Source organism: Pongo abelii, chromosome 2 (genome assembly GCF_028885655.2).
Source record: "Pongo abelii isolate AG06213 chromosome 2, NHGRI_mPonAbe1-v2.0_pri, whole genome shotgun sequence".
In the NCBI taxonomy this organism is placed as follows: domain Eukaryota; kingdom Metazoa; phylum Chordata; class Mammalia; order Primates; family Hominidae; genus Pongo; species Pongo abelii.
In genome coordinates this window covers 139150966-139175760 of record NC_085928.1, presented here as the reverse complement: position 1 = coordinate 139175760, position 24795 = coordinate 139150966, and the positions used below count along the sequence as shown (strand labels likewise).

Below are 24795 nucleotides of genomic sequence, written 5' to 3'. Positions count from 1 at the left end.
GTAAAGGCAGAATTAAAACATTTACCACCTTAGTAATAAATGTTCTACAAAATTTCAAATAAGGGTTATCTAAATTTTAGTTTTTCAGGAAATTTGTTCATATGTATGTTATTCAAAACATCCTCTTACAATTGCTTAAATATCTGCAGGATCAATAGGAATGTCCTCTTTTATTAATGATATTGGTAATTTGTTTTCTTTCTTTTATTCTTCATCAGTCTCATGAGGGGTTTATCAAATTTATCCATCTTTTCAAAGAACAAATTTTTTTTGGTTCTTTGAAAATTTTTGTTGGTTTTTCTCTATTTGTTTTCCATTTCATTGATTTCTGTTCTTGTATTTATTATTTCAGTCATTTTGAATTTGATTTGCTTTTCTTTTTCTAGCTTCTTAAAATACAAATTTAGAACACTGGTTTTTAATTTTCTTTACTGATAGATTTGTTTAAAATGATTCCAATAAATGCTTTAGTTATAGGTTACAAGTTTGAGATTGCATCTTTTCATTATCATTCTATTCAAAATATTTTCTACTTTCCATTGTGATTTCTTCTTCAACCTATTGGTTAATTAGGATCTGTAGTGATACCTCCTTTTTCATTCCTGACATTGGTAATCTGTTTTCTCTTTTATTCTCAATCAGTCTATCTTGAAGTTTACTCATTTTGTTAATCTTTTCAAATATTTACAAAATACCAAAAAGTATGTTGCTTAATTTCCAAATGTCTGAGATTCTTTTTAGTGATCTCTTATTGAGTTCCACTTTACTTCCACATGGTCAGGTGACATATACTGCACACTTTCAATCCTTGGCGATTTATTGAGATTTCCTTTATGGCCTGCACATGGATAGTTTTTACCTTGTAACTCTACTTCAGCTCATAATCAGGAAGAGAGGGGGCACTAAATTAAATGCACACAAGATAACCTGGGAAAATGCTGAGTGCTCTCTCAAATTCTTCTTCTTAGTCTGGGACATCATTTTTTCCCCAGTATTATTTCTTCTCATTTCTTTAGAAATAATAATAAATTGTGTATTTCCTAGCCTTCATTCAGCTTTAAATGAAGTAGTATACTGTCTTAAAGAAATCCACATTAAGGACGTAAGTGTAAAAAAAAAAAAAAAAAAAGGAACTGTTTATGGATCATAATCTTAACTGGCTCTACTATCATACACCCACTGAGAACCTGCACAAAGACTCTGCTCTTTTCCTGTGTTGCTATTCTCTACTGGCCCCGTCTCTCTTCCCTTTTGCACATAAGGCCAAATTCACATTAGGAGAATAAGACAACTCCTAAGAAATGCAGGCATGTAAATACCTTCTGCAATAAGAACGCTTTATTTAGACACCCAAAAGAATTGCCCACTTATGATAGTTAGGTAAGAAATGTTGCTAGGCAATGCAAAATATACAACAACATGTAACAAAAAGTATTTTCCTCTGGTAGGAGATGTCAAAAGTTGAGAGGTAACTGTTTTTGTTTTGTTTTGTTTTGGAGATGGAGTTTCGCTCTTGTTGCCCAGGCTGGAGTGCAATGGTGCGATATTGGCTCACAGCAACCTCCACCTCCCAGGTTCAAGCAATTCTCCTGCCTCAGCTTCCCAAGTAGCTGGCATTACAAACACGGGCCACCACGCCTGGCTAATTTTATATTTTTAGAAACAGGGTTTCTCCCTGTTGGTCAGGCTGGCCTCAAACTCCCGACCTCAGGTGATCTGCCTGCCTCGGCCTCCCAAAGTGCTGGGATTACAGGCGTGAGCCACCGCGCCTGGCTGTAACTGGTTATATGACCATAAAAGATCTGTTCCTCTACTAAACTATCTCCATTCACAGGCAGAACAGTGTACATGGTACTTAGAGAGCAGACTCTGGAGCCAATCTGTTTTGATTTAAATTCCAGCTTCCCCACTTTCTACTGTGTAATTTTGGCAAGTTGCTCTAAATCTCTGTTTCCTCATCTATAAAATGAAAATAATTCAAAGCACTGCTGTGAGGACAAAATCAGTTCGTATGTGTAAAACACTCAGAATAGTGCCCACACACAGTAAGCTCTCAAGAACAATGAACTTGCTGACAATCTGCCTACTTGCTGGCCAATTGGTCAGTCTGTCTTGATTACTCTATGGATCTAATCAAAGACAATGAAGTCACACCCAACTACATCTTTCTCTTTAGCACAAACATGCTCCTGAATGCCTTAGCCTGTTTTCATGTTCCCTCTGAATCATTCTGTCACTACCCTTAGTTCAGGTACCATTTAAGTCTTCCTTTGACTACCATAGAGTCAGGCTGCTTGAGGGACATATGCACTGGGATGTTCCACCAACATCTCAAATGCATGTGTTCAAAATTGAACATAATCTTTCTCCTCCAAACTGGCTCTTCCCTCTATATGCCCAGTCTCAGTCACAGACACTATGATCCACACAATCAATCAAGCAAGCCCAAAATCTAGGAATCATCTCCAGAGGAGCCTGCCTTCTCCTTCCTAACTGCTTAATGCCTGCTTATCCCTCAGGACAGCTCAGACATCATCTCCTGTGGGAAGCTGAGCCTGTGTACTCCTTCTCTGGGCTTTATAGCACCCTGGGTATCTCTCTATCACAGCACTTACCACCTTATAATACAATTGTTTGTGTCTGTCTCCACAGCTTGGCTGTAAGCCCCTTAAAGCCAGGAACTATCATTCATCTCTGTATCCAACACCCAAAACAGTACATGGGACCTAAAGAACCCTCAACTAAGCTTATAGGGGCTGAAATAAGACTTAGAGACAGAGGTTGTGCTATGTTGCCCAGGCAGCCTCTAATTCCTGGACTTGAGTAATCCTCCTGCCTCAGCTTCCTTAGTAGCTGGGATTACTGGCATGTACAACCATGCCTGGCATCATCTTTCTGAAGTACAAGCCTAATTACATCTCCCACCTGTTTAAAAAAACCTTTAGTCTCCCCCATTGCATATTGTTAAATTAAAAAAAAAAAAAAGTTCAAACTCTTTTTAGATTTCCCACAACCTCCCCTCAGCCTACTGACCAGTCTCACAGCTCACCATGCCTTTACCTACCTTGATGGAACCACATGAACTAACATTACCTCTACAGGCAATCTTCTCTGTCCTCAAAGAGAACCAGTCACCCCTTCTGTGCTACCACATCTATTGTGAGAGTTATAATAGATGAATTTTTTTCTGTAAGTCTTACCTTCACCTTCCAGGATTGATCAACTTGAAGACCAAGACTAAACCTCACTCCTCCTTTACATCCCTCTCTCCTACAGGTTATGTAGCACAATCTTTAGTATACAGTACTTAGTCAATAAATGTTTGCTGTATGAAGAAATCGGTGGCAGATATGTCATCTCTACAAAAACAGTTATTTAACTGTTCCATTCATAGGTCAATAGCTTCATTTTTTCACACAGATGAAAGAACAGAATGTTGTTCTAACAAAGACAAGTAAAATGTAGAAGCAACAGAAACTCAAGACTTGCTAGTTTCAAGATTAAAAAATACAAATCTCAAACCTTGTAGATAAAGAATGTCATTCAATTAATAAAGAATGTCATTCAATTAATAAATAATGTATAATATTAAGCATCTACACCATGTGAAAGCACCAACCAAGCCAGGCACTGTGGTGATATAACAAATGAACCACAACTTCTGCCCTCCAGGCACTTGCGTATGATGGCAAAAGGCGCCACTTAGGGTGGCCAGGCAGTTGTTTGGGCAAGAGGAGGCAAGAATTTAAATTAGAAGGCAACGGTGGGAGTGTAAAGCAGGAATATTTAGCATCAGCTGGACTGAGTGTATGTGATATCACAGAAGTGGATTCTTGATCTTTCAAGCTAGCACTACTGAGAGAAGGGCAAGGTGGATTGGCAGAGGATGCACTTAAAGTGGATTGACAAAATGTCGTATCTTCCTTATCCTGCTTCCAAATAAGCCTCTAAGAAAGGTGGCAGCATGATGTGGTGGAAAGAGCGTCACGCTAGGATCGGAGACATCTGAGTTTCCATCAAGGCTCTACCATTTGTGATATCCTCCACCCTGCCCCGAATCGCTCATACAACAAAGACTTGGCCTTCACTCATTTATCCCACAGGTAATCTCTGAACACCCTTCTTATGCAGGCACCACACTAAGCACTGGGGGTACAGATGGGTCGTGAAGAAATAATATCCCTGCTCTAATGGAGCTTGGAGCCTAATAGGGAAGTCAGACTTTACTCATAAACTGTCCCTTCCAATCATGACATTCAGTATAGTAGTAAGAGCATGCACTCAGACCCAGCATACGTGGGTTCAAACCCTGGCTCTGCTACTACCAGCTGTGTCACCAAAGGCAAGTTTTACTTAACCTGTGTCTTTTCTCATCTGTCAACTAGGTATAACAACAGTTAATATTCAACAGTGATTGATATGATATATGTAAAGCAGCAGAAGAGTGATAAGTGCTATCTGAGTGTTTGCAATGCATACCTACCGCTATTATTGATCATTCCCAGTAACGGATTCAGCCACCTGCGTCCATACTCACCGCCTGCTCATTCCTCATCCCGATGTACTTGATGCCTAGCTGCTGGGCAGCAATGGCGATTTCGGTCACTGGGATGCCTACGATGCCAAATATGTACTCCACATCCTGAGGGACGAAGAACAGGGGAGTAAACTCCCAAAGCCCCACCACATCGCCACATCCTTCCCTCCCTCCCGGGCGCTAAAAGGAAACCCCCCCCGACTCCCATCGCCCATTTCTACTCGTCTCCAGCACAACATCGTGGTCCCCGCCAGCTTCCGTAGGAGCCTTTCATTCCAGGAAGGCCCCTCGTACTTGCGTTTTCAGGGCCTGGGCGATGACTTTAGCACCAGACACCTGCTCCTCGCTGCGCTCTGCGAAGTTACTGTCCGGCATCTTCCACCGAAAAGCTCTAGGCACTCACGCAGCCGACAAACAAGCGGAATCACCCAGCAAGGCAAACGCGAAGACAGCCGCACGCCACCTGTAGGACTGCACCTCTGACGGACAGGAGGGCAACCAACTGCCTTAAACAACGGGAAGGAAGAGGCGGTCTAAATTCGTCCACTCCTCGGGAAAGGTGAGAATGTAAACACGCGCGTTCTCCAATCAGAACTGCGCTCTCTTCCCGGCTCCTCCATTCGCGCGCCAGAATGCCAGAGGGAGGCGGGACTAGCAGGAGATTGCTGCCTATGCAAAGCAGGTAAGAAGCCGAACTCTGAGGCCTCTCGCCATTGTCTCCGAGTCGGCTAGCCGGAGCGCTTTCGGGTCTGTAAAGGGAGAGTGGCGCATGCGCATATTCGGGGCGGAAGGCGCATTAAGAGCAGGTGCGGAGGGGGCGTGGTAAGGGCGTGCGGTCCAGACCCCGCCCCGGGCCGCCCAGGGGACTGCGCGAGGGCTGCGCAAAGGCTGCCGGGAGCTGGGAAGAGTGGCGCGCGTCTCTTGCTGGAGCTCTTTGTGCATTGCTGCTGTGCTACCGCGTTGCGTTTTCTAGGCATTTACTTACACGCTTTGTGGTTTAGGCTCTCATAACCTTGTGGTTTTATAGTCCTTAAATTATTGTAGCGCACGTTACTTGAATCCAGAAGCAGATGTGTACCCCAGCAAGAGATAAAATGACGCTCAGAGTCAATAGATCCAGGCCGTGCTTGAGACCCTGAATCCTGTTTCCTACCCACTATTCAGCCATTGGGTCACAAGCGATGAAAAGAGCACCTTGAAGGTAGTATAGAGCACTATTTTCTCCAGCCCTTGCTACAAATCCATATTACTCTCTGCTATTGTCTTTCCAAAGTTAGGAACTATGGCGTTTCGTAATTCTTGGGTTGGGTCCCTACCTACAACCAGCCCTGCACTCGATAGCCTTTTAAAACATTTTTGTGTGAAAATCGTTTGCAATATGCAATATCTGAAACTACTGCCTTGGAGTCATTAGACCCTCTGCTCAGTGACAATAAACATAAAATTTCCAGTAATAAACAGTGGAACTTTTAATTTTTTAAGGATTTGGAGTCATTTTAAGCAAAAAGAACAGTGATAACTGGACAGTAAAGAGATGAGAGGGGAGGGGGTCATGGGTAGTGAAATGAATGAGAAGCACTGGAAGTGAAAGGATTTCTAAACCCAGACGTTTTCAAACTCTAGTCCTGGGTCTTTTCAAAAGGTCTTCCCCTCTTTTTCTCAACCCCTCAACCTCACCCCAAGCAGAGGAGAGTGAAGTGGCTGCCTCCCCGCATATGCGGACTGTGTTAGTCCATTTTCATACTGCTATAAAAAAATACCCAAAACTGGGTAATTTATAAAGAAAAAGAGGTTTAATGGTCTCACATTTCCAAATGGCTGCGGAGGCGTCAAAATCATGACAGAAGGTGAAGGAGGAGCAAAGGCATGTCTTACATGGTGGCAGGCAAGAGAGCGTGTGCAGGGGAACTGCCCTTTATAAAACCATCAGATCTCATGAGACTTACTATCATAAGAACAGCATGGGAAAAATCCCTTCCCCATGATTCAGTTACTTCCCACTGGATCCCTCTCACCACGTGTGGGATTATGGGAGCTATAATTCAAGATGAGATTTGGGTGAGGACACAGCCAAACCGTTCTGCCCCTGGCCCCTCCCAAATATCATATCCTCACATTTCAAAACCAATCATGCCTTCCCAACAGTCCCCCAGAGTCTTAACTCATTTCAGCATTAACTCAAAAGTCCACAGTCCGGAGTTTCATCTGAGACAAGGCAAGTCGTTTCCGCCTATGAGCCTATAAAATCAAAAGCAAGCTAGTGGCTGGGCGCAGTGGCTTACACCTGTAATCCCAGCACTTTGGGAGGCCGAGGCGGGTGGATCACGAGGTCAAGAGATGGAGACCATCCTGGTCAACACGGTGAAACCCTGTCTCTACTAAAAATACAAAAAAGGCGGGTGTGGTGGCAGATGCCTGTAATCCCAGCTACTCGGGAGGCTGAGGCAGGAGAATGGTGTGAACCCAGGACGCGGAGCTTGCAGTGAGCTGAGATTGGGTCACTGCACTCCAGCCTGGGGGACAGAGCGAGACTCTGTCTCAAAAAAAAAATTAAATTGAAGAAATAAATAAAAGCAAGCTAGTTACTTCCTAGATACAATGGGGGTACAGGTGTGGGGTAAATATACCTGTTCCAAATGGGAGAAATTGGCCAAAACAAAGGGGCTGAAGGCCCCATGCAAGTCCGAAATCTGGCAGAGCAGTCAAATATTAAAGCTCCAAAATGATCTCCTTTGACTTCGTGTCTCACAGCCAGATCATGCTGATGCAAGAGGTGGGTTCCCACAGCCTTGGGCAGCTCTGTCCCTGTGGCTTTACGGCTACAATCCCCGCCTCCCAGCTGCTTTCACTGGCTGGTATTGAGTGCGTGCAGCTTTTCTAGGCACATGGTGCAAGTGGTCAGTGGATCTACCATTCTGGGGTCTGGAGGACGGTGGCCCTCTTCTCACAGTTCCACTAGGCAGTGCCGCAGTAGGGACTCTGTATGGGGGCTCCCACCCCACATTTCCCTTCCACACTGCCCTAGCAGAGGTTCTTTATGAGGGCTCTACCCCTGCAACAAGCTTCTGCCTGGACATCCAGGCATGTCCATACATCCTCTGAAATCTAGGCAGAGGTTCCCAAACCTCAATTTTTGACTTCTGTGCACCTGCAGGCTCAACACCATGTGGAAGCTGCCAAGGCTTCAGGCTTGCACCTTCTGAAGCCAGGCCTGAGCTGTACATTGGCCCTTTTTAGCCATGGCTGGCATGGCTGAGATGCAGGACACCAAGTCCCTAGGCTACACACAGCAGGGGGACCCTGGACCTGACCCATGAAACCATTTTTCCTCCTAGGTTTCTGGGCCTGTGATGGGAGAGCCTGCTGTAAAGGTCTCTGACATGCCCTGGAGACATTTTCCCCATTGTCTTGGTGATTAATAGTTGGCTCCTTATTACCTATGCAAATTTCTGCTGCCGGCTTGAATTTCTCCCTAGAAAATGGGTTTTTATTTTCTACTGCATCGTGAGTCTGCAAATTTTTCAAATTTGTATGCTCTGCTTCCTCTGAAACACTTTGCCATTTAGAAATTTCTTCTGCCAGATACCCTAATCATCTCTCTCAAGTTCAAAGTTCCACAGATCTCTAGGACAGGGGCAAAATGCCACTAGTCTCTTTGCATAGCAAGAGTGATCTTTACTCCAACTCTGAATAAGTTCCTCATCTCCATCAGAAACCACCTCCGCCTGAATTTTATTGTCCATATCACTATCAGCATTTTGGTCAAAACCATTCAATAAGTCTCTAGGAGGTTCCAAACTTTCCCATATTTTCCTATCTTCTGAGCCCTCCAAACTGTTCCAACTTCTGCCAGTTACCCAGTTCCAAAGTTATTTCCACAGTTTCAGCTGTCTTTACAGTAGTGCCCCACTCTCTGCATTACCAATTTTCTGTGTTAGTCCATTTTCATACTGCTATGAAGAAATACCCCAAACTGGGTAATTTATAAAGAAAAAGAGGTTTAATAGATTCACAGTTCCACATGGCTGGAGAGACATCACAATCATGGTGGAAGATGAAGGAGGAGTAAAAGCACGTCTTACATGGCGACAGGCAAGAGAGTGTGTGCAGGGAAACTCCCATTTATAAAACCATCACAGCTTGAGACTTATTTGCTATCACAAGAACAGCATGGGAAAAACCCTCCCCCATGATTCAATTACCTCCCACCAGGTACCGCTCATGATATGTGGGGATTATGGGAGCTATAATTCAAGATGAGATTTGAGTGGGGACATAACCAAACCATATCAGGGACCCATCTCAGAGGGTGACTTCTTTCAAGTCTCAGAGTGTATCTAAAAAGAAAATGCAGATTTTCATTATACTCTAGAATGTATCCATATTTTAATTTTAAAATGACATTTATTGAGGTATAATAAAGATACAATTCAATGTCCAGATTTTAAATGTTAGTCAGATGAGTTTTGACAGTTATATATATATACCTATGAAATCACCCAAAATAAAAATGACATTTTAAACTGCTTACCTGTCAAGTAAAATTGACATTCCAGAAAGATGTGAAATGGGCTGGGAACAATGGCTCATGCCTGTAATCCCAGCACTTTGGGAGGCCGAGGTGGGCACATCATCTGAGGTCAGCAGTTCGAGACCAGCCTGGCCAACATGGTGAAACCCCATCTCTACTAAAATACAAAAATTATCTGGGTGTGGTGGCACGTGCCTGTAATCCCAGCTATTTGGGAGGTTGAGGTGGGAGGATCGCGTGAGCCAGGGAGGTAGATGTTGCAGTAAACCAAGATTGCACCACTGCACTCTAGCCTGGGTGACAGAGCGAGACCCTGTCTCAAAAAAAAAAAAAAAGATGTGAAATCATCTTTCCACTTTGAATAGTCCTTGACACAATGCCTCCTGTCCTTGTTGAAGTACAGACCCCACCCCCTTCCATCATGTATTATTTATATCAGTACCTTTTGTGACAGTCTCTGCCCCTGTTGCATCAGAGTCACTTGGAGAGCTTTTTCCAAATAGTTACTTGAGCCCTACCCCAGATCTCCTGAATCAGCATCTTAGGACAAGTCAGGCACCTATATTTTTTAAAAGCTGCTACCTGATTTTGCTTTGCAGCCCAGAGTTGAGAACCCTAGCTCTGTATTCATGCCAGAAACATGAGTTACTAATTAAACATATGATTGCCTGTCACCAAAGTAATACTGTTGATTAATTTGGATTGACAGGTTCAAGGCTGATTTGACACTGACAGAATAAGCTAGTATCGATGGTAGTCAGTTCACCGGGCCTACTTCTGTGTCAAAAGAAACACTGACAGAACCACTCAGTATGAAGTGCAATGAAAACTGAACTCTGAATTGGAACAAATACCTGGAATTCAGTTAACTGGTTTTGTAAAAGGTTAAATACTCAACTGGCTGGATTCTGCCATTTAACGAAAAGAAAAATCATTGGGATTGTTTAAACTTGCTTTCACCTTTACACCTTTCAGTTCAGGATGCAGTGTTCAATTGTTAACTTGGGCTTGATGATTCAGCAGAAAGAAGTGATTTGAGTTCTGGCCCCCTGGATTAACAGGGCCAAGGAGCAACTCCTTTGCAATCCAATTGTAATTACAGCCAGCTTGTCCAACCCTTGGCCCAGGACGGCTTTGAATGCGGCCCAACATGAATTCATAAACTTTCTTTATGAGATTTATGCACCGACCCTTTTTTTTTTTTAAGCTCATCAGCTATCATTCGTGTTAGTGTATTTTATGTGTGGCCCAAAAACAATTCTTCTTCTTCCAGTGTGGCCCAGGGAAGCCAAAAGATTGTATACCCCTGACAGGATCCCAGGATTATTTTGTAATTTTTCAGAGGCCCTCTGTGCATACTCTGTAAGCACTATCCACATTCTTTATTACTTTCATTGGCAATAGGTATAAAATTTTATTTGTTGGATATTTTACTGACATGTTACTTGTTTTTGCTTATTTACTGATTGGTGGGAGGAAGTCAAAGGAGGAATAGATCTAAGCTTTTTAAAAGAAAAGGCTAAAATACTCATAACATGCTCTCCAAAGAGCAGAGCTAGTCATCAAAGAATTTGCATACCAATTACTCTATTTGTAGGTTCTGGATTTGAGATTATGAAAAAGAGCAAATTGGTGGTTTTCTTCTATCTGGGCCAAGGAGATATCCAGGCAACCAGGTAATTTAGTAAGAGTTGCAAATATAGTGCCTGGAGACAATTTATTCTCTAAAGATTGCAGCTTCTACAGGCAGTAACTCTTAAAGCCCCCAAATCGGGATAGTGCATTTTAATTTCAATATACTAACAAGGACACTAAAAATCCTTGTGATTATTTTAAAGCATAACACTAGCTGAACTTGTGATTAAGTATTCTCACAAACGTGTTATCAAAATGTGAAATGTTTACTTATCAAATGAGGAAATGAATCAAGGTCATTTGTGATACATTATAGAAGCTAAAAATGAAATTGCCTGACATAAGATAAAACTGAAACTGAATATCTTAAAAATAAAAAGGCAGAAACAACAAAAAAAGGAATCTATGTAGAACACTATTTTTTATAGCAATGCAAAAACTGTACAGCCGGAAATACGTTGTAGGAAATATGTCAACATAGCAAGTAAAATAATGTAATGAAAAGGTTCTTTGAATAAAGTGGGTTAAATTGATTTTCTTTGCTTCTCATTAAATCTGTGGACTTCAAAGTACCGAAGCTCAGCAACAGGCTTGAAACAAACCCAGTGAAAAGCAACTTTATTATTGAGCTGAGGATTGATATCAATAATAACTCATTAATAAAAAAGCTTGATAATAAAAATTCCCAGTGCCTGATGCCAGTTGACAGACACTGGGAGTTTTCCCCAGGTACCCTGTGACCTAGAGAAAGCTTGGATTCCTGCCTTTGGCTTGGGCTGGCAAGCCCTGTGCCTTTACTCTACATTTTAATGCCAGGGAGACCTGGGACTGGAGCAGAGAGTGCTGTGGGAAGAAAACAGAAGGTATGTTGTTCCCTTGTTTTAGCTTTGTGTTCATCCATTATGGGTTTTGGGTTTTTTTTTTTGTTTTTTTTTTAAGAACATTTGAGATAGTTTGACAGCAGCAGTCATTACATCACTGACGAGGACGTTTACTTGTGTAAAATGCACCAGGAAATAGTGACAACTGTATGTTGTGCTATGAGGATGTAAGAGATTTATCTCAAATGGCTTAGAAATGAAAATATAGCTCAGAGCGGTGGCTCACACCTGTAATCCCAACACTTTGGGAGGCCGAGGCAGGCGGATCACGAGGTCAGTAGATTGACACCATTCTGGCCAACATGGTGAAACCCCGTCTCTACTAAAAATACAAAAATTAGTTGTGCGTGGTGATGTGCGCCTGTAATCCCAGCTACTGGGGAGGCTGAGGCAGGAGAATCACTTGAACTCAGGAGTTGGAGGTTGCAGTGAGCTGAGATTGCACCACTGCACTCCAGCCTGGCAACAGAGCAAGACTCCGTCTCAAAAAAAAAAAAAAAAAAGAAATCATAGTATTTCTCTGTGTGATGGAATTCCATACTTGGGGGAGTGTCCCACAGGGTAGGCGAGCAGCTATCACCCATGTAATATGGTACTAGTGTTGAAATATTTTCTGTTTTCACTTGCTTCTTCTGCCATTAGCATTCATTACAGCCCTTTCCTTTAACTTTTTAATTTGTACTGTATTGCTTTGTTTTGATAATAATCTATTCTCCATGTCAGCAAAACAAAGATTTATCTCCGGGGAAGAATCTCTGAGTGATTCGCAAGGTTTGGGGGTTGAACTGGGGACGTCTTCATGATGAACTTAAGCCCTTAAACTTCTTTTTACATCATAACCTTTGAGTTCTTCTTTGGAGCTTAGCTGTGATATATTCTTTTCACTTCAAAAAAATACATTTAACATTTATGACATCTTTCAGACACATGAATAGGATCAGAGATTAATATACACCCATGTACCCAGCCCCTGGCTTAAGAAATACATCACAAATATAATGAAGCCCCCTGTGTGTCCCTTCCCCATTATACCTCCTTTCCTGTCCTGCAGAGGTAACCACTATCTTGAATTTGGTGTTTATAGTTCCCATATTATCCATTCTTTTTTTTTTTTTTTTTTTGAGACAGAGTCTCGCTCTGTCGCCCAGGCTGGAGTGCAGTGGCGTCATCTCGGCTCACTGCAAGCTCCGCCTCCCGGGTTCACGCCATTCTCCTGCCTCAGCCTCCCGAGTAGCTGGGACTACAGGCACCCGCCACCACACCCGGCTAATTTTTTTTGTATTTTTAGTAGAGACGGGGTTTCACTGTGTTATCCAGGATGGTCTCGATCTCCTGACCTCGTGATCCGCCCGTCTCGGCCTCCCAAAGTGCTGGGATTATAGGCGTGAGCCACCGCGCCCGGCCTATCCATTCTTTAGATGATGGATATTTGGTCTTTTTTAGTTTTTTTGGAAACAGTGTGCTCTGAAATTCTTGCATGTTTCCTTCTTGTGCACATGTGTGAGAGTTTCTACATATATATCGAGGTGGAGGTCATCATCATTTGATCTCCAAAGTATTGTACCAATTTATACTCCCAACGTCTGTGTATAAGAGCTACCCTTTCTCCATAGTCTCAACTGTGGAGCTTTAAAAATTTTTAAATGTGAAATGGCTTCTCGGTTCCATTTCTCTGACTACCAATGAGGTTAAGTTATATTTGTATATGTATATTGGCCATGCGTGTTTCTTTTTCTGTTAATTACCTGTTTAAATCTGTTGCGCATTTCCTTATTGGATTATCTTTTGCTTTTTGATTTGTAGATGTCCTTTACGTATTCTGAATGCTAATTATTTGTCTTTTAACTTTGTTAATAGTGATTTTAGAGGTATAAAGGGCTTTTTTATAGTCACATTTGACAATTGGTCTTCCTTATGTGTGTGTTTTTTTTTTTTTTGGTAACTTGCTAAAGAAAACTTTTTCTAACCTGAGGTTATGAAGATTTTTTTCTATATCAAAAAGTGTAAAGTTTTGTTTTTTATATTTAAGTCTCTACCTGGAATTGATTTTTGTATGTTGAGAAGTAAGAATCCATATAATATGTCAATTAGATTTGCTGTGTAATTAACCACCCCAAAACTTAGTGGCTTAAAAGAACCACCATTTATTTAACATATATTCCTATGAGGCTGGGCTCAACTGGGCTCACTCGTGTATCTGTGGTCAGTTGCCAGTGAACTGAGTCACTCGGCCCCTGGAGGTTAGCTGGTTGTCTACTGGGATAGCGGGCATATTGCCAGTGAGCCACATAGCTCTACCACTCAGCAGGCTAGCTGGACTGCTTCATTCGATGGCAGCAGGTTGCAAAAGGGAATGAGCCTCATTGTGCAAGCCTCTATGTGCAGTGTTTGCTAACATCTCATTAGCCAAAGCAAGTTATGTGGCTGGGCTCAGACTCTGAGTTAAAGGCATTCGAGTTACATGATAATGGAACATGGATACAGAGAGGGGAGCAATTACTGGCCTTTTTTATAGTCAATTTACCATAACATGCAGTTGTCCAAGCACCATTCGTAATATCGTTCATTCTCATCCCAGTGATACATAATTTCCCCTCTGTGGAATGTCAAGCTCTCATATTTATGGTGTATTTCTATACTCTTTGTTCTTTTCCTGTCCTAACACCAATCCCACACTATCTTAATTTCTATATTTTTAAAATAAGTCTTGATATTGGTAGGGCAAGTAGTCCCTGGACTTCATTCTTTTGAAGCCATCTTGTTTATTGTATTAGTTTTAAGGAACTAGAAGGGATGGAAGAGGAACCTTTAGATTAAAAGAGATTTAAAAGATAGGGTATTTTTTAATGGACAAGACTAAACTACAGTGTCTAGGGATGCACATTGGGTGATGAAGCTATTTTTAAAAACAAAGAGGTGATGACTATAAAAGTCAGGGTTGTGGTTACTTGATCCCTCATGGGTAATGTTGTCAGATTTAGAAAAAAAAAAAAAAAAAAACAGGACACCAAAACTCCCAGTTGAATTTGAACTTTAGATGAACAATGCATTTTTTTTTTTTAGTGTAAGTATGTTCCAACATATTTATCTGAAAGTTAAATTTAACTGGGCCACCTGTATTTTACCTGGAAAAATCCTGATTTTATTCAAGGTGATAATGCAGTTTACATTGCCCAGCCTTCCTTGTAGCTAGGAGTGGTCATGTGTCCGCACATGGGCCAAAGCAATTTAAATATGAGTCACTGGGCAGGGCTTTTAGGAAAGCTGATGAAACTGGCAAGTACCTTCTGTACTCTTCCTCTGTACAACATGATAATTGGAGTTGTAGAAGTCATTTTGGAACCACAAGATGACTCTGAAGATGGAAGCTACATGCCAAGAAGTTAGGCCCAGAAAGAGAGGGATCCTGGGTCCTACATGACTCTTGCCTTTGTCAGGTTTTATTATCAGATTTTTATCACTTCATAAGAAAAAAATGCCTTCTTTTACTATATTCTCGCACACATTGAGTAGCATTAGGATTATTTTTTCCTTTATAGTTAGAAAGAATTCTTCTAGAAACTATTTGGGCCTGTTTTGAGGGTGGAGAATGGGAGGGAATGATTGTTTGATAACTATTTCTTCTATGCTTGTTGGCATGGTTTAGTGTTTTCTTTTATCTGAAGTTTTGGTAAAAATATATTTTTCAGTCCCAGCTACTCTGGAGGCTGAGGCACAAGGATTGCTTGAACCCAGGAGGCAGAGGTTGCAATGAGCTGAGATTGCACCACTGCACTCCAGCCTGGGTGATGGAGTGAGACAGTTTCAAAAAAAAGAAAAAAAGAAAAGAAAAAACAAATAATGTATTTTTTTCTAGGAAACTACTCATCTAAATTTTCAAGCTTATCAATATAGGATTGAATGAGATGATTATTCTTTTTAAAAAAAATTTCTTCTGCATTTATAGATTTCTCTATTATATTTGTTTTGTATATTTGTTTCTCTTTTTTTCTTAATTAGATTAGCTGATCATTTGTCTTTACCTTTTTTTTTTCTCTAAACAACAACTCCTTGGACATACTTATTCATTCTCTCATTTTTCTGTTTTCTAATTTAATTTCCACTCATTTTTATTTCCTTCCTTTTGCTTTCTTGAGCATGCCATTACTTTTTTCCTCACTGTTACTACCTTTTGTTAGTTTTACAATTTCTACATTGCCAGAGTTAATAACATTTGCACTGTGTTCTATAAATATAATCCTCATGTTTATTTTATATTCAAGGCTCTTGCCAGTTTTTCCATTCACCTCTTAGTTGGCTGAAGATTACCCTCTATGCATTTTTTCAAAGAAGGCTGATGAGACCGATGAGAATAATATTCCCTGAGTTCTTACATTTTCATACCTATTATCTAGTTTTTTTCTTTACTTCAATCATAGGTTGGCATAATATATAATTTCTGGCTTATATTTTATTTTCTGGAAGGATTCTATAGGCTTTTACTGGCATTGTTGTTATTGTAGTAAAGTCTGAGGACAGCCTGATTATTTTGCCCCTAATAAATGCTCTTGATCTTTTTATTTAGCTTCCCAAATGATTCTTACTTTATCTTTGAAGATCAAGAATTTTACTAGGCTATCTGCTGATGTTGATGTTCTGTTCCTTTCTTTCTTGAGTTCTGCTATCTCTTTTCAAGCTATAAATTGAAATATGCTTTTATTTCTGTTGAGTTTTCTTCAATTACATCTTTAAATTTTTTTCCTTCATTATATGTTGTCTATTGTTATATAAAAATTTATCCTACAACATATTTAGCAGCTTAAAACAAGACCCATTTATTATCTCAAAATCTCTATGTGTCAGGAGTCTGAGCATAGTTTTACTGGATCCTCTGGTCAGCATCTCACAAGGCTACAGTGAAGTTGTCAGCTGGCCTCATGGTCTCATCTGAGGCTGAGTTTTCTTCCAAATTTGACTGATTGTTGAAAGAATGAATTTCCTTGCAGTTGTAGTATTCATGGTGGCTTGCTTCTTCAAGGTCAGCCGGGGAGAGAGTGTGTCTGAAATCTGGGAGCACCCCAGTTCTTTTTTTAAAGACCTGATTAAGTCAGACCCACCAGGATAATCTCTTTTGATTAACTAGATTAACTGGCTTGGGATTTTAACTACATATGTGAAAGCCCTTCACCTTTGTCATATTCTATTGGCTAGAAACAGAGCACAATTTCCACCTGCACTCAAGAAAAGAGGATTATACAAGGAGTCACCTTAGGGTGTGTCCACCACACATTATTTCTTTTTCTTTTATGCATTTTCCAATTATGCTTATGATGGATCTCGTTCACTGTTCTCCCTGTCTATCATTTTCTTGGACTCCTTTTCAATTCTGTATTTCCATTCATGTTGCTTATTTATTTACAGCATCATCTGATTTCTTCTGCTGCTTCTATCTTTGCCATAATTTCCTGATGTTTTAATTTTTTCTTCTGCTTCTTTCCTGAGCCCTGCCAGATAATATTTCATCTGTCTCCCAGCTTTCTAGTCCCCACTCCCTTCTCCCTTCTCTCTTCTTCCCTCTTCCCCCTCCTCACCTTCTCCTCTTCTCCTCTTTTCCTCCCCTTCTCCCCTTTTTCCCTTTCATCTTTTAATTCTCTTGGTCTATTTTGTGCTTTTATTTAATATAGACAGTTTTTTTCACTCGTGGCAGAATGTTTTGTCACAGTTTTTATTTGTGTTGTGGCAATTTTCTGGGGTATAACCTTTGTTATAGTATCTTTCAAAAGATCTTGAGCTTTTTATTTACTCATTTTTGAGTGAGTTTTTCCTCTACTGTTTATTTGTAGGAGGTTTATGTGTGAACAAGGCCATTCTGGTTCACAGTTATTTTTTCTTAGCACATTGAAGATTTTGTTTTCTTACTTCTATTGTTACTCTTGAAAAGTCTGCTGTTTTCAAATCACCATATCTTTGAAGGCAATCTCTCTTCCCTCTGGTTGCGTCTAAGATTTTTTTCTTCTTGAAATATTTGGTGTTCTCGTTTCTTTATGTTGTGTATAGATTTCTTTTTGGTTGTCTTCAATCTATGGATTTCTGTATTTTATTGTTAAAATTCTCACCTATTATACCTTCAAACATGTGTAATGTGTCATGTGTCATTTTATGTATTTTCTCCCTCTCTTTTTTTTTTTTTTTTTTTAAGTCAAGGTCTTGCTCTGTCGCCCAAGCTGGAGTACAGAGGCACAGCCGTAGCCCACTGCAGCCTTGAACTCCTGGGCTCAAGCAATCCTACCACCTCAGCCTCTTGAGATGCTGGGACCACAGGTGTACGCCACCATGCCCAGCTAATACTTTTTTACTTTTTGTAGAGATTATATTGCCCAGGCTGGTCTTGAACTCCTGGCCTCAAGTGATCCTCTCATCTTGACCTCCAAAGTGTTGGGATTACAGGCATGAGCCATTGCACCCAGCCTCTATTTTCCCCTTCTGAAATTCCAGTGAGAAATATCATGGAACATCATGTATGTCTTCCATGTCTCATCTTCTTTTTTTCCCTTTTGTCATCTCTGTGGTACATTCTAATCAAATTTTTTGATGATTCTAACTCCCATGCCACAAAATGTCTCCATGTGGTTTTATTTGACAATATCTTTTTTTTTTTTTTTTTTTTTGACACAGAGTCTCTCTCTATTACCCAGGCTACAGTGTAGTGGTGTGATCTCAGCTCACTGCCACCTCCGCCTCTGAGCTCAAGCAATCACCCTACCTTAGCCACCCAAGTAGCTGGGACTACAGGCATGCACCACCACACACAGCTAATTTTTGTATTTTTTGTAGAGATGGGGTTTTGCCATGTTGTCCATGCTGGCCTCCAACTCCTCGGCTCAAGTTATCTTCCTGCCTTGGCCTTCCAAAGTGCTGGGATTATAGGCATGAGCCACCACTCCCAGCCAACAATATCTTATTCTTTTACCTGTTTTAGAGTCCTATGAGTACTTCTTTAATCATCTTCAGTGTACTTATTTGACAATTTGCACTAGTAATCCTTCCATCTGAAGTTGTTGGGGGCCTGATTTTGCTGTATTCTTTAACTTTCTTGCATAATATTTGCTTCCTTGTGTGTTTTGTAATTTTGAATTTTGAGCTCTTGTTTACCTTGTTCTTCAACCCAGGACACTCAATCTTCAAGAAGAGAGTATGTGGATAGGCTTTTCCAGGCATCTTAGGACTGATAACATCTCAAAATCACTTTGTGCTCATTTCTTGGCATAGAGTTACCTGGGTCATGTATGTTGTGAGTTTTTGAATCATGAACCCACATAAGGAAAACCTTTGATTATGTTGGTTATGACTTTCAAGGAGTATTTTTTTCCCCTGCTCAGAGCCCAAGATGAGATATACAAGTTTCTACGTCAGATAGTTACTTTGGCAGGCAGGCAGATATTTGTTTGTTTTTGTCCATCCTTTCAATAAAGGAATCATTCCTTAAGGTTCCTAGCTATATGCACAGATCTCACTCCAACCTCGACATCTTGTCTTTCTGTCCTTCATGGTCTTTAAAATCTAAACCGCTTGGATATCAAGATTGGGACATGTTCCAGTATCACCTCACCACTCCAGTTTTCAGTTACTTGTTTTTAGTTTTTGTTTTTTAAATGCTTTTTTTTAAAGAGAAGTTTTATGCTCACAATAAAATTGAGCAGAAAGTACAGAAAGTTTACATATACTCCCTGTCCTGATACATGCATAGCCTTCCCTGTTATCAATATCCCAGACTAGAATAGTATGTTTGTTGTAATCAATGAACCTGCATTGACACATTATTATAACATGAAGTCCAGAGTTTACATTAGGATTCACTTCTTTCTCCCTTAACCCTTGGCAACCACTGATCATTTTACCATCTCTGCAATTTTGCTTTTTCCACCACTGGAAATGTTACATATTGGAATCATACAGTATGTAGCCTTTTCAGATTGGTTTCTTTCCTTTAGTAATATACATCTAAGGTTCCTCCATATCTTTTCATGGCTTGATAGCTCATTTCTTTTTAGCACCGAATAATATTCCATTGTCTGAATGTACCACACTTTATTAATCCATTCACCTACTGAAGAATATCTTGATTGCTTCCAAGTTTTGGTAACTATTAAAAAAACTGCTATAAACACTCCTGTGCAGTTTTTTTGGAGACATAAGTTTTCTACTCTTTTGGGTAAATACAAAGAACATGATTGCTGAATCATATGATAAGAGTATGCTTCATTTTGTAAGAAAATGCCAAGCTGTCTTCCAAAGTGGTTGTATCATTTTGTGTTCCCATCAACAATGAATCAGACTTCCTGTTGCTCTACATTCTCAACAGCATTTAGTCTTTTTAAAAACTGTTTTGGGCCAGGCGCGGTGGCTCACACCTGTAATCCCAGCAATTTTGGAAGGCCGAGGCAGGCAGATCACCTGAGGTCAGGAGTTCAAGACAAGCCTGACCAACATAGAGAAACCCTGTCTCTACTAAAAATACAGAAATTAGCCGGGCGTGGTGGCAGATGCCTGTAATCCCAGCTACTCAGGTGGCTGAGGCAGGAGAATTGCTTGAACCTGGGAGGTGGAGGTTGCAGTGAGCCAAGATTGCACCATTGTACTCCAGCCTAGGGGACAAGAGCAAGACTTCATCTTAAAAAAAAAGTTGTGATTTTTCCTTCCACCAAACTAAGCATTTAGTCTTGTCAGTGTTTTGGATTTTGACTATTCTAATAGGTGCACAGTGGTATCTTAATTTTTTTAATTTGCAATTCCCTTATGACATATGATGCTGAGCATCTTTTCATAAATTTATTGCCATTTGTATATCTTCCTTGGTGAGATGTCTGTTCAGATCTTTTGCTTATTTTATTTTATTTATGTATTTTTTTTTTTGAGTCTCACTCTGTCACCCAGGCTGGAGTGCAGTGGTGGAATCTCAGCTCACTGCAACCTCCGCCTCCTGGGTTCAAGCGATTCTCCTGCCTCAGCCACCCGAGTAGCTGGGACTACAGGCACGAGCCACCACACCCACCTAATTTTTTGTATTTTTAGTAGAGACAGGGTTTCACTATGTTGGCTAGGATGGTCTCGACCTCTTGACCTCGCGATCTGCCTGCCTTGGCCTCCCAAAGTGCTGGGATTACAGGCGTGAGCCACCATGCCCGGTCTTTTGCCTATTTTTTAATCAAGTTGTTTACTTTCTTATTGTTGAGTTTTGAGAGTTCTTTGATATTTTGGATAACATTCCTTTATCTGATAAATCTTTTGCAAATATTTTCTCTCAGTCTGTAGCTTATCTTCTTCTTTTCTTGATAGTTTCATTTGCAGATCAAAAGTTTTACATTTAGTGAAGTCCAGTGTATCAATTCTTTCTTTTTTGCCCAACACAAGGTCATCTAGCTGTTCTCCTATGTTATCTTCTAAGAGTTTTATAGTTTTGTACTTTACATTTAGATCTATGATCTGTTTTGAGTTACTTCTTGTGAAGGGTATAAGATCTTTATCTAGATTTATTTTTTACATGTGGGTGTCCATTTTTTCCAGCACCATTTGTTGAAAAGACTGTCTTTGCTCCATCACATTGCCTTTGTCAAAGATGAGTTAACTATAGCCTGGTGTGCAGTGGTGCACACTTGTAGTCCCAGCTGCTCAGTAGAGTTCAATAGTTTTCTTTAGGAGGCTGAGGTGGAAGAATTGCTTGAGCCTAGGAATTTGAGTCCAGCCTAGGCAACATAGCAAGACCTCATTTGTAAAATAAATAAATAAATAAGACCAGTTGACTGTATTTATGTGGGTCTATTTCTAGATTCTCTATTCTGTTCCATCTATTTGTCTGTTCTTTGGCCAATTGATAAAATATCATGTTGTCTTGATTACCACAGTTTTATAATGTCTTGAAGTTGGTAGTGTGAGTGTTCTGACTTCATTCTTCTTCAATATTGTATTGGCCATTCTTGGTCTTTTACCTCTCCATATGCAATTTATTTTTATGTATTTATTTAGAGACAGGTCTCGCTCTGTCATCCAGGCTGGAATGCAGTGGCGTGATCATAGCTCACTATAACCTTGAACTCCTGGGATCAAGTGATCCTCCCACTTCCATCTGCTGAATAGTCAGGACTACAGGCACACACCGCCTTGCCCAGCTAACTTAATTTTTTTTTAATTTTGTAGAGAATGGGGTCTCTCTATTTTGCCCAGGCTGGTGGTCTCAAACTCCTGGCCTCAAATGATCCTCCTGCCTTGGCCTCTTAAAGTGCTGAGCTTACAGGCATAAGCCACTGCTCCATATACAGTTTAGAATGAGTTTGTTGATACCTACAAAATAACTTGTTGGGATTTCAGTTGGGATTGTGTTGAATCTATAGATCAAGTTGTTGGCAAGAACTGACATCTTAACAATATTGAGTCTCTGCATTTATTTAGTGCTGCTTTGATTTTTTTCAACAGAGTTTTGTAGTTTTTTCATGCAGACCGTATACGTTTTTAAAAGATTTATACCTAAATATTTCATATGTAGGGTACAAATATAAATAGTATTATGGTTTTTAAAATTTTTTTTTTATTTTTTTGAGTCTCGCTCTGTCGCCCAGGCTAGAGTGCAGTGGTGCGAACTCGGCTCACTGCAAGCTCCACCTCCCAGGTTCACACCATTGTCCTGCCTCAGCCTCCCGAGTAGCTGGGACTACAGACGCCTGCCACCACACCCGGCTAATGTTTTGTATTTTTCGTAGAGATGGGGTTTCACCGTGTTAGCCAGGATGGTCTCAATCTCCTGACCTCGTGATCCACCTGCCTTGGCCTCCCAAAGTGCTGGGATTACAGACGTGAGCCACTGCGCCCAGCCAATAGTATTATGTTTTAAACCTAAAAGTCCACTGTTCTTTGCTGATATATGAGAAATAAATTGATGTTTGCATATGAACCTTGTATCCTACAACATTGGTATAATAACTTATTAGTTCCAGATATTTTTAATTAATTCATTCCAATTTTCTACATCGATGACAATTTCATCTGTGAACAAAGGCAGTTTTATTTCCTCTTTCCCAGTCTGTGTATCTTTTCTTTGCTTTTTGCATTAGCTAGGACTTACAGTATGATGTTGAAAAGCAGTGGTGAGAAGGGACATCATTACCTTGTTCATGATCTTTGTATAAAGCCTCTAGTTTCTCACCACTAACTGTGATGTTAGCTGTAGGTGGTTTTTTAAATCAAGTTGAGGAAGTTCCCCTCTATTCGTAGTTTACTGAGAGTTATTATCATTCCAAATGGGTATGGTACTTTGTCAAATACATCTATTTGACATCTATTTTTCTGCGTCTATTGATATAATCATGTGATTTTTCTTTTCTTTTTTTGAGACAGGGTCTCACTCTGTTGCACCAGCTGGAGTGCAGTGGTACAAATACAGCTCACTGCAGCCTCCACCTCCTGAGCCATGTGATCTTTCTTATTTAGCCTGTTAATGTGATAGATTACATAGATTGATTTTCAAATATTGAACCAACCTTTCATACCTGAGATAAATCTCACTTAGTCATGGTGTATAATTTCTTCTATGGATTATTAGATTCAATTTGCTAATATTTGTTGGTGTAAAAGTCATTGTGGTTTTTGCCTATGAAAGTAATGGCAAATGACTTTTGCACCAACCTAAGGATTTTGCTAAGGATTATTGCATCTATATTTATGAGAGATATTGCTCTGTAGTTGTATTAGTCAGAATTCTCTAGGGAGATACTGGGAGAACCCACCCCCAATATTTCAACATAGGTTCTATTTTCCATAAGTGTCGGCTGGCTGAGAAATAAAGAGAGACAGTACAAAGAGAGGAATTTTACAGCTGGGCCACCAGAGGTGACATCACATATCAGTAGGACCATGATGCCTGCCTGAGTCTCAGACCAGCAAGTTTTTATTAAGGGTTTCAAAAGGGGAGGGGGTGTAAGAACAGAGAGTAGATACAAAGATCACATGCTTCAAAGGGCAAAAAGCAGAACCACTGATAAGGGTCTAACAAAGATCACATGCTTCTGAGGGAACAGGGCAAAGGGCAAAAGCAGAACCACTGATAAGGGTCCAACAAAGATCTCAGGGCAAAGGGCAAAAGCAGAACCACTGATAATGGTCTATGTTCAGCGGTGCACGTATTGTCTTGATAAACATCTTAAACAACAGAAAACAGGGTTCAAGACCAGAGAACCAGTCTGACCACAAATTTACCAGGGCTGAGTTTTCCCAACCCTAGTAAGCCTGAGGGTTCTGCAGGAGACCAGGGCTTATCTCAGTCCTTATCTCAATTGCACAAGACAGACATTCCCAGAATGGCTGTTTATAGACCTCCCCCCAGGAACACATTCCTTTCCCATGGTATTAATATTAATATTCCTTGCTAGGAAAAGAATTTAACAATATGTTTCCTACTTGCACGTCCATTTATAGGCTCTCTGCAAGAAGAAAAATATGGCTCTTTTAGCCCAACCCCACAGGCAGTCAGACCTTATGGTTGTCTTCCCTTGTTCCATAAAAATCGCTATTATTCTGTTCTTTTTCAAGGTGCACTGATTTCATATTTTTCAACCACACATGTTTTACAATCTGTACAGTTAGCACAATTATCACAGTGGTCCTGAGGTGACGTACATCTTCAGCTTACGAAGATAACAGGATTAAGAGATTAAAGACAGGCATAAGAAATTATAAAAGTGTTATTTGAGAACTGATAAATGTCCATATTAAGATGAAATATTCACAATTTATGTTCCTCTGCCACAGCTCCAGCTGGTCCCTCCGTTCAGGGTCCCTGACTTCCCATAACAGGGAGACAGTGCCAATAGGATATATATAGAGAGAGATATACGAAAGAGATTTATTAGAGGAATTGGCTCACACAATTATGGAGGCTGAAAAGTCCAATAACAGGCCATCTGCAAGCTGGAGACCCTGGAATGTCAATGGCATAACTCAGTCCAAGGCCGAAGGCCTGAGAACCCAGGGGGCTGCTGGTGCAAGTCCTGGAGTCCACAGGCCAGGGAGTTGTAACACGCAAGGGCAGGAGAGGAAGGGTATATCCCAGCTCCTGCAGATAAATCAACACACTTGCTTTTTCTGTTTTTGTTCTCTCTTGTCTCTTGGCTTATTAGATGGTGCCTGCCCACACTGTGAGGGTGGCTCATCTTTACCTAGTCCCCTTAGACTCACACACTCAT

At 40.6% G+C, this 24795-nt stretch overlaps 2 protein-coding genes across 8 annotated transcripts in view; one reads left to right on the top strand and one right to left on the bottom strand.

The window, feature by feature from the left end:
- The window catches only part of HACL1 (2-hydroxyacyl-CoA lyase 1), a 39165-nt gene extending 34093 nt beyond the window's left edge, over positions 1–5072 (bottom strand). The window contains exons 1-2 of one of the 3 annotated variants that reach the window (XM_002814030.6): positions 4832–5072; positions 4538–4642 (exon numbers count right to left, since the gene is read on the bottom strand). In XM_002814030.6, coding sequence (XP_002814076.3) covers positions 4538–4642; positions 4832–4912 — 186 coding nt within the window. In that variant the 5' untranslated portion in view covers positions 4913–5072. The remainder of the gene's footprint in view (positions 1–4537; positions 4643–4831) is intronic. The other 2 variants (XM_009239300.4, XM_063722581.1) reach the window with 2 other exon arrangements.
- Positions 4976–24795, top strand: part of BTD (biotinidase) — a 45782-nt gene continuing 25962 nt past the window's right edge. The window contains exon 1 of one of the 5 annotated variants that reach the window (XM_009239304.4): positions 4976–5096. Coding sequence is in view for 2 of the 5 variants with exons in the window: in XM_003776312.5 (XP_003776360.3) it covers positions 5170–5219 (50 nt within the window). In the remaining 3 variants the exon portion in view is untranslated. The other 4 variants (XM_003776312.5, XM_054552571.2, XM_009239302.3 and 1 more) reach the window with 4 other exon arrangements.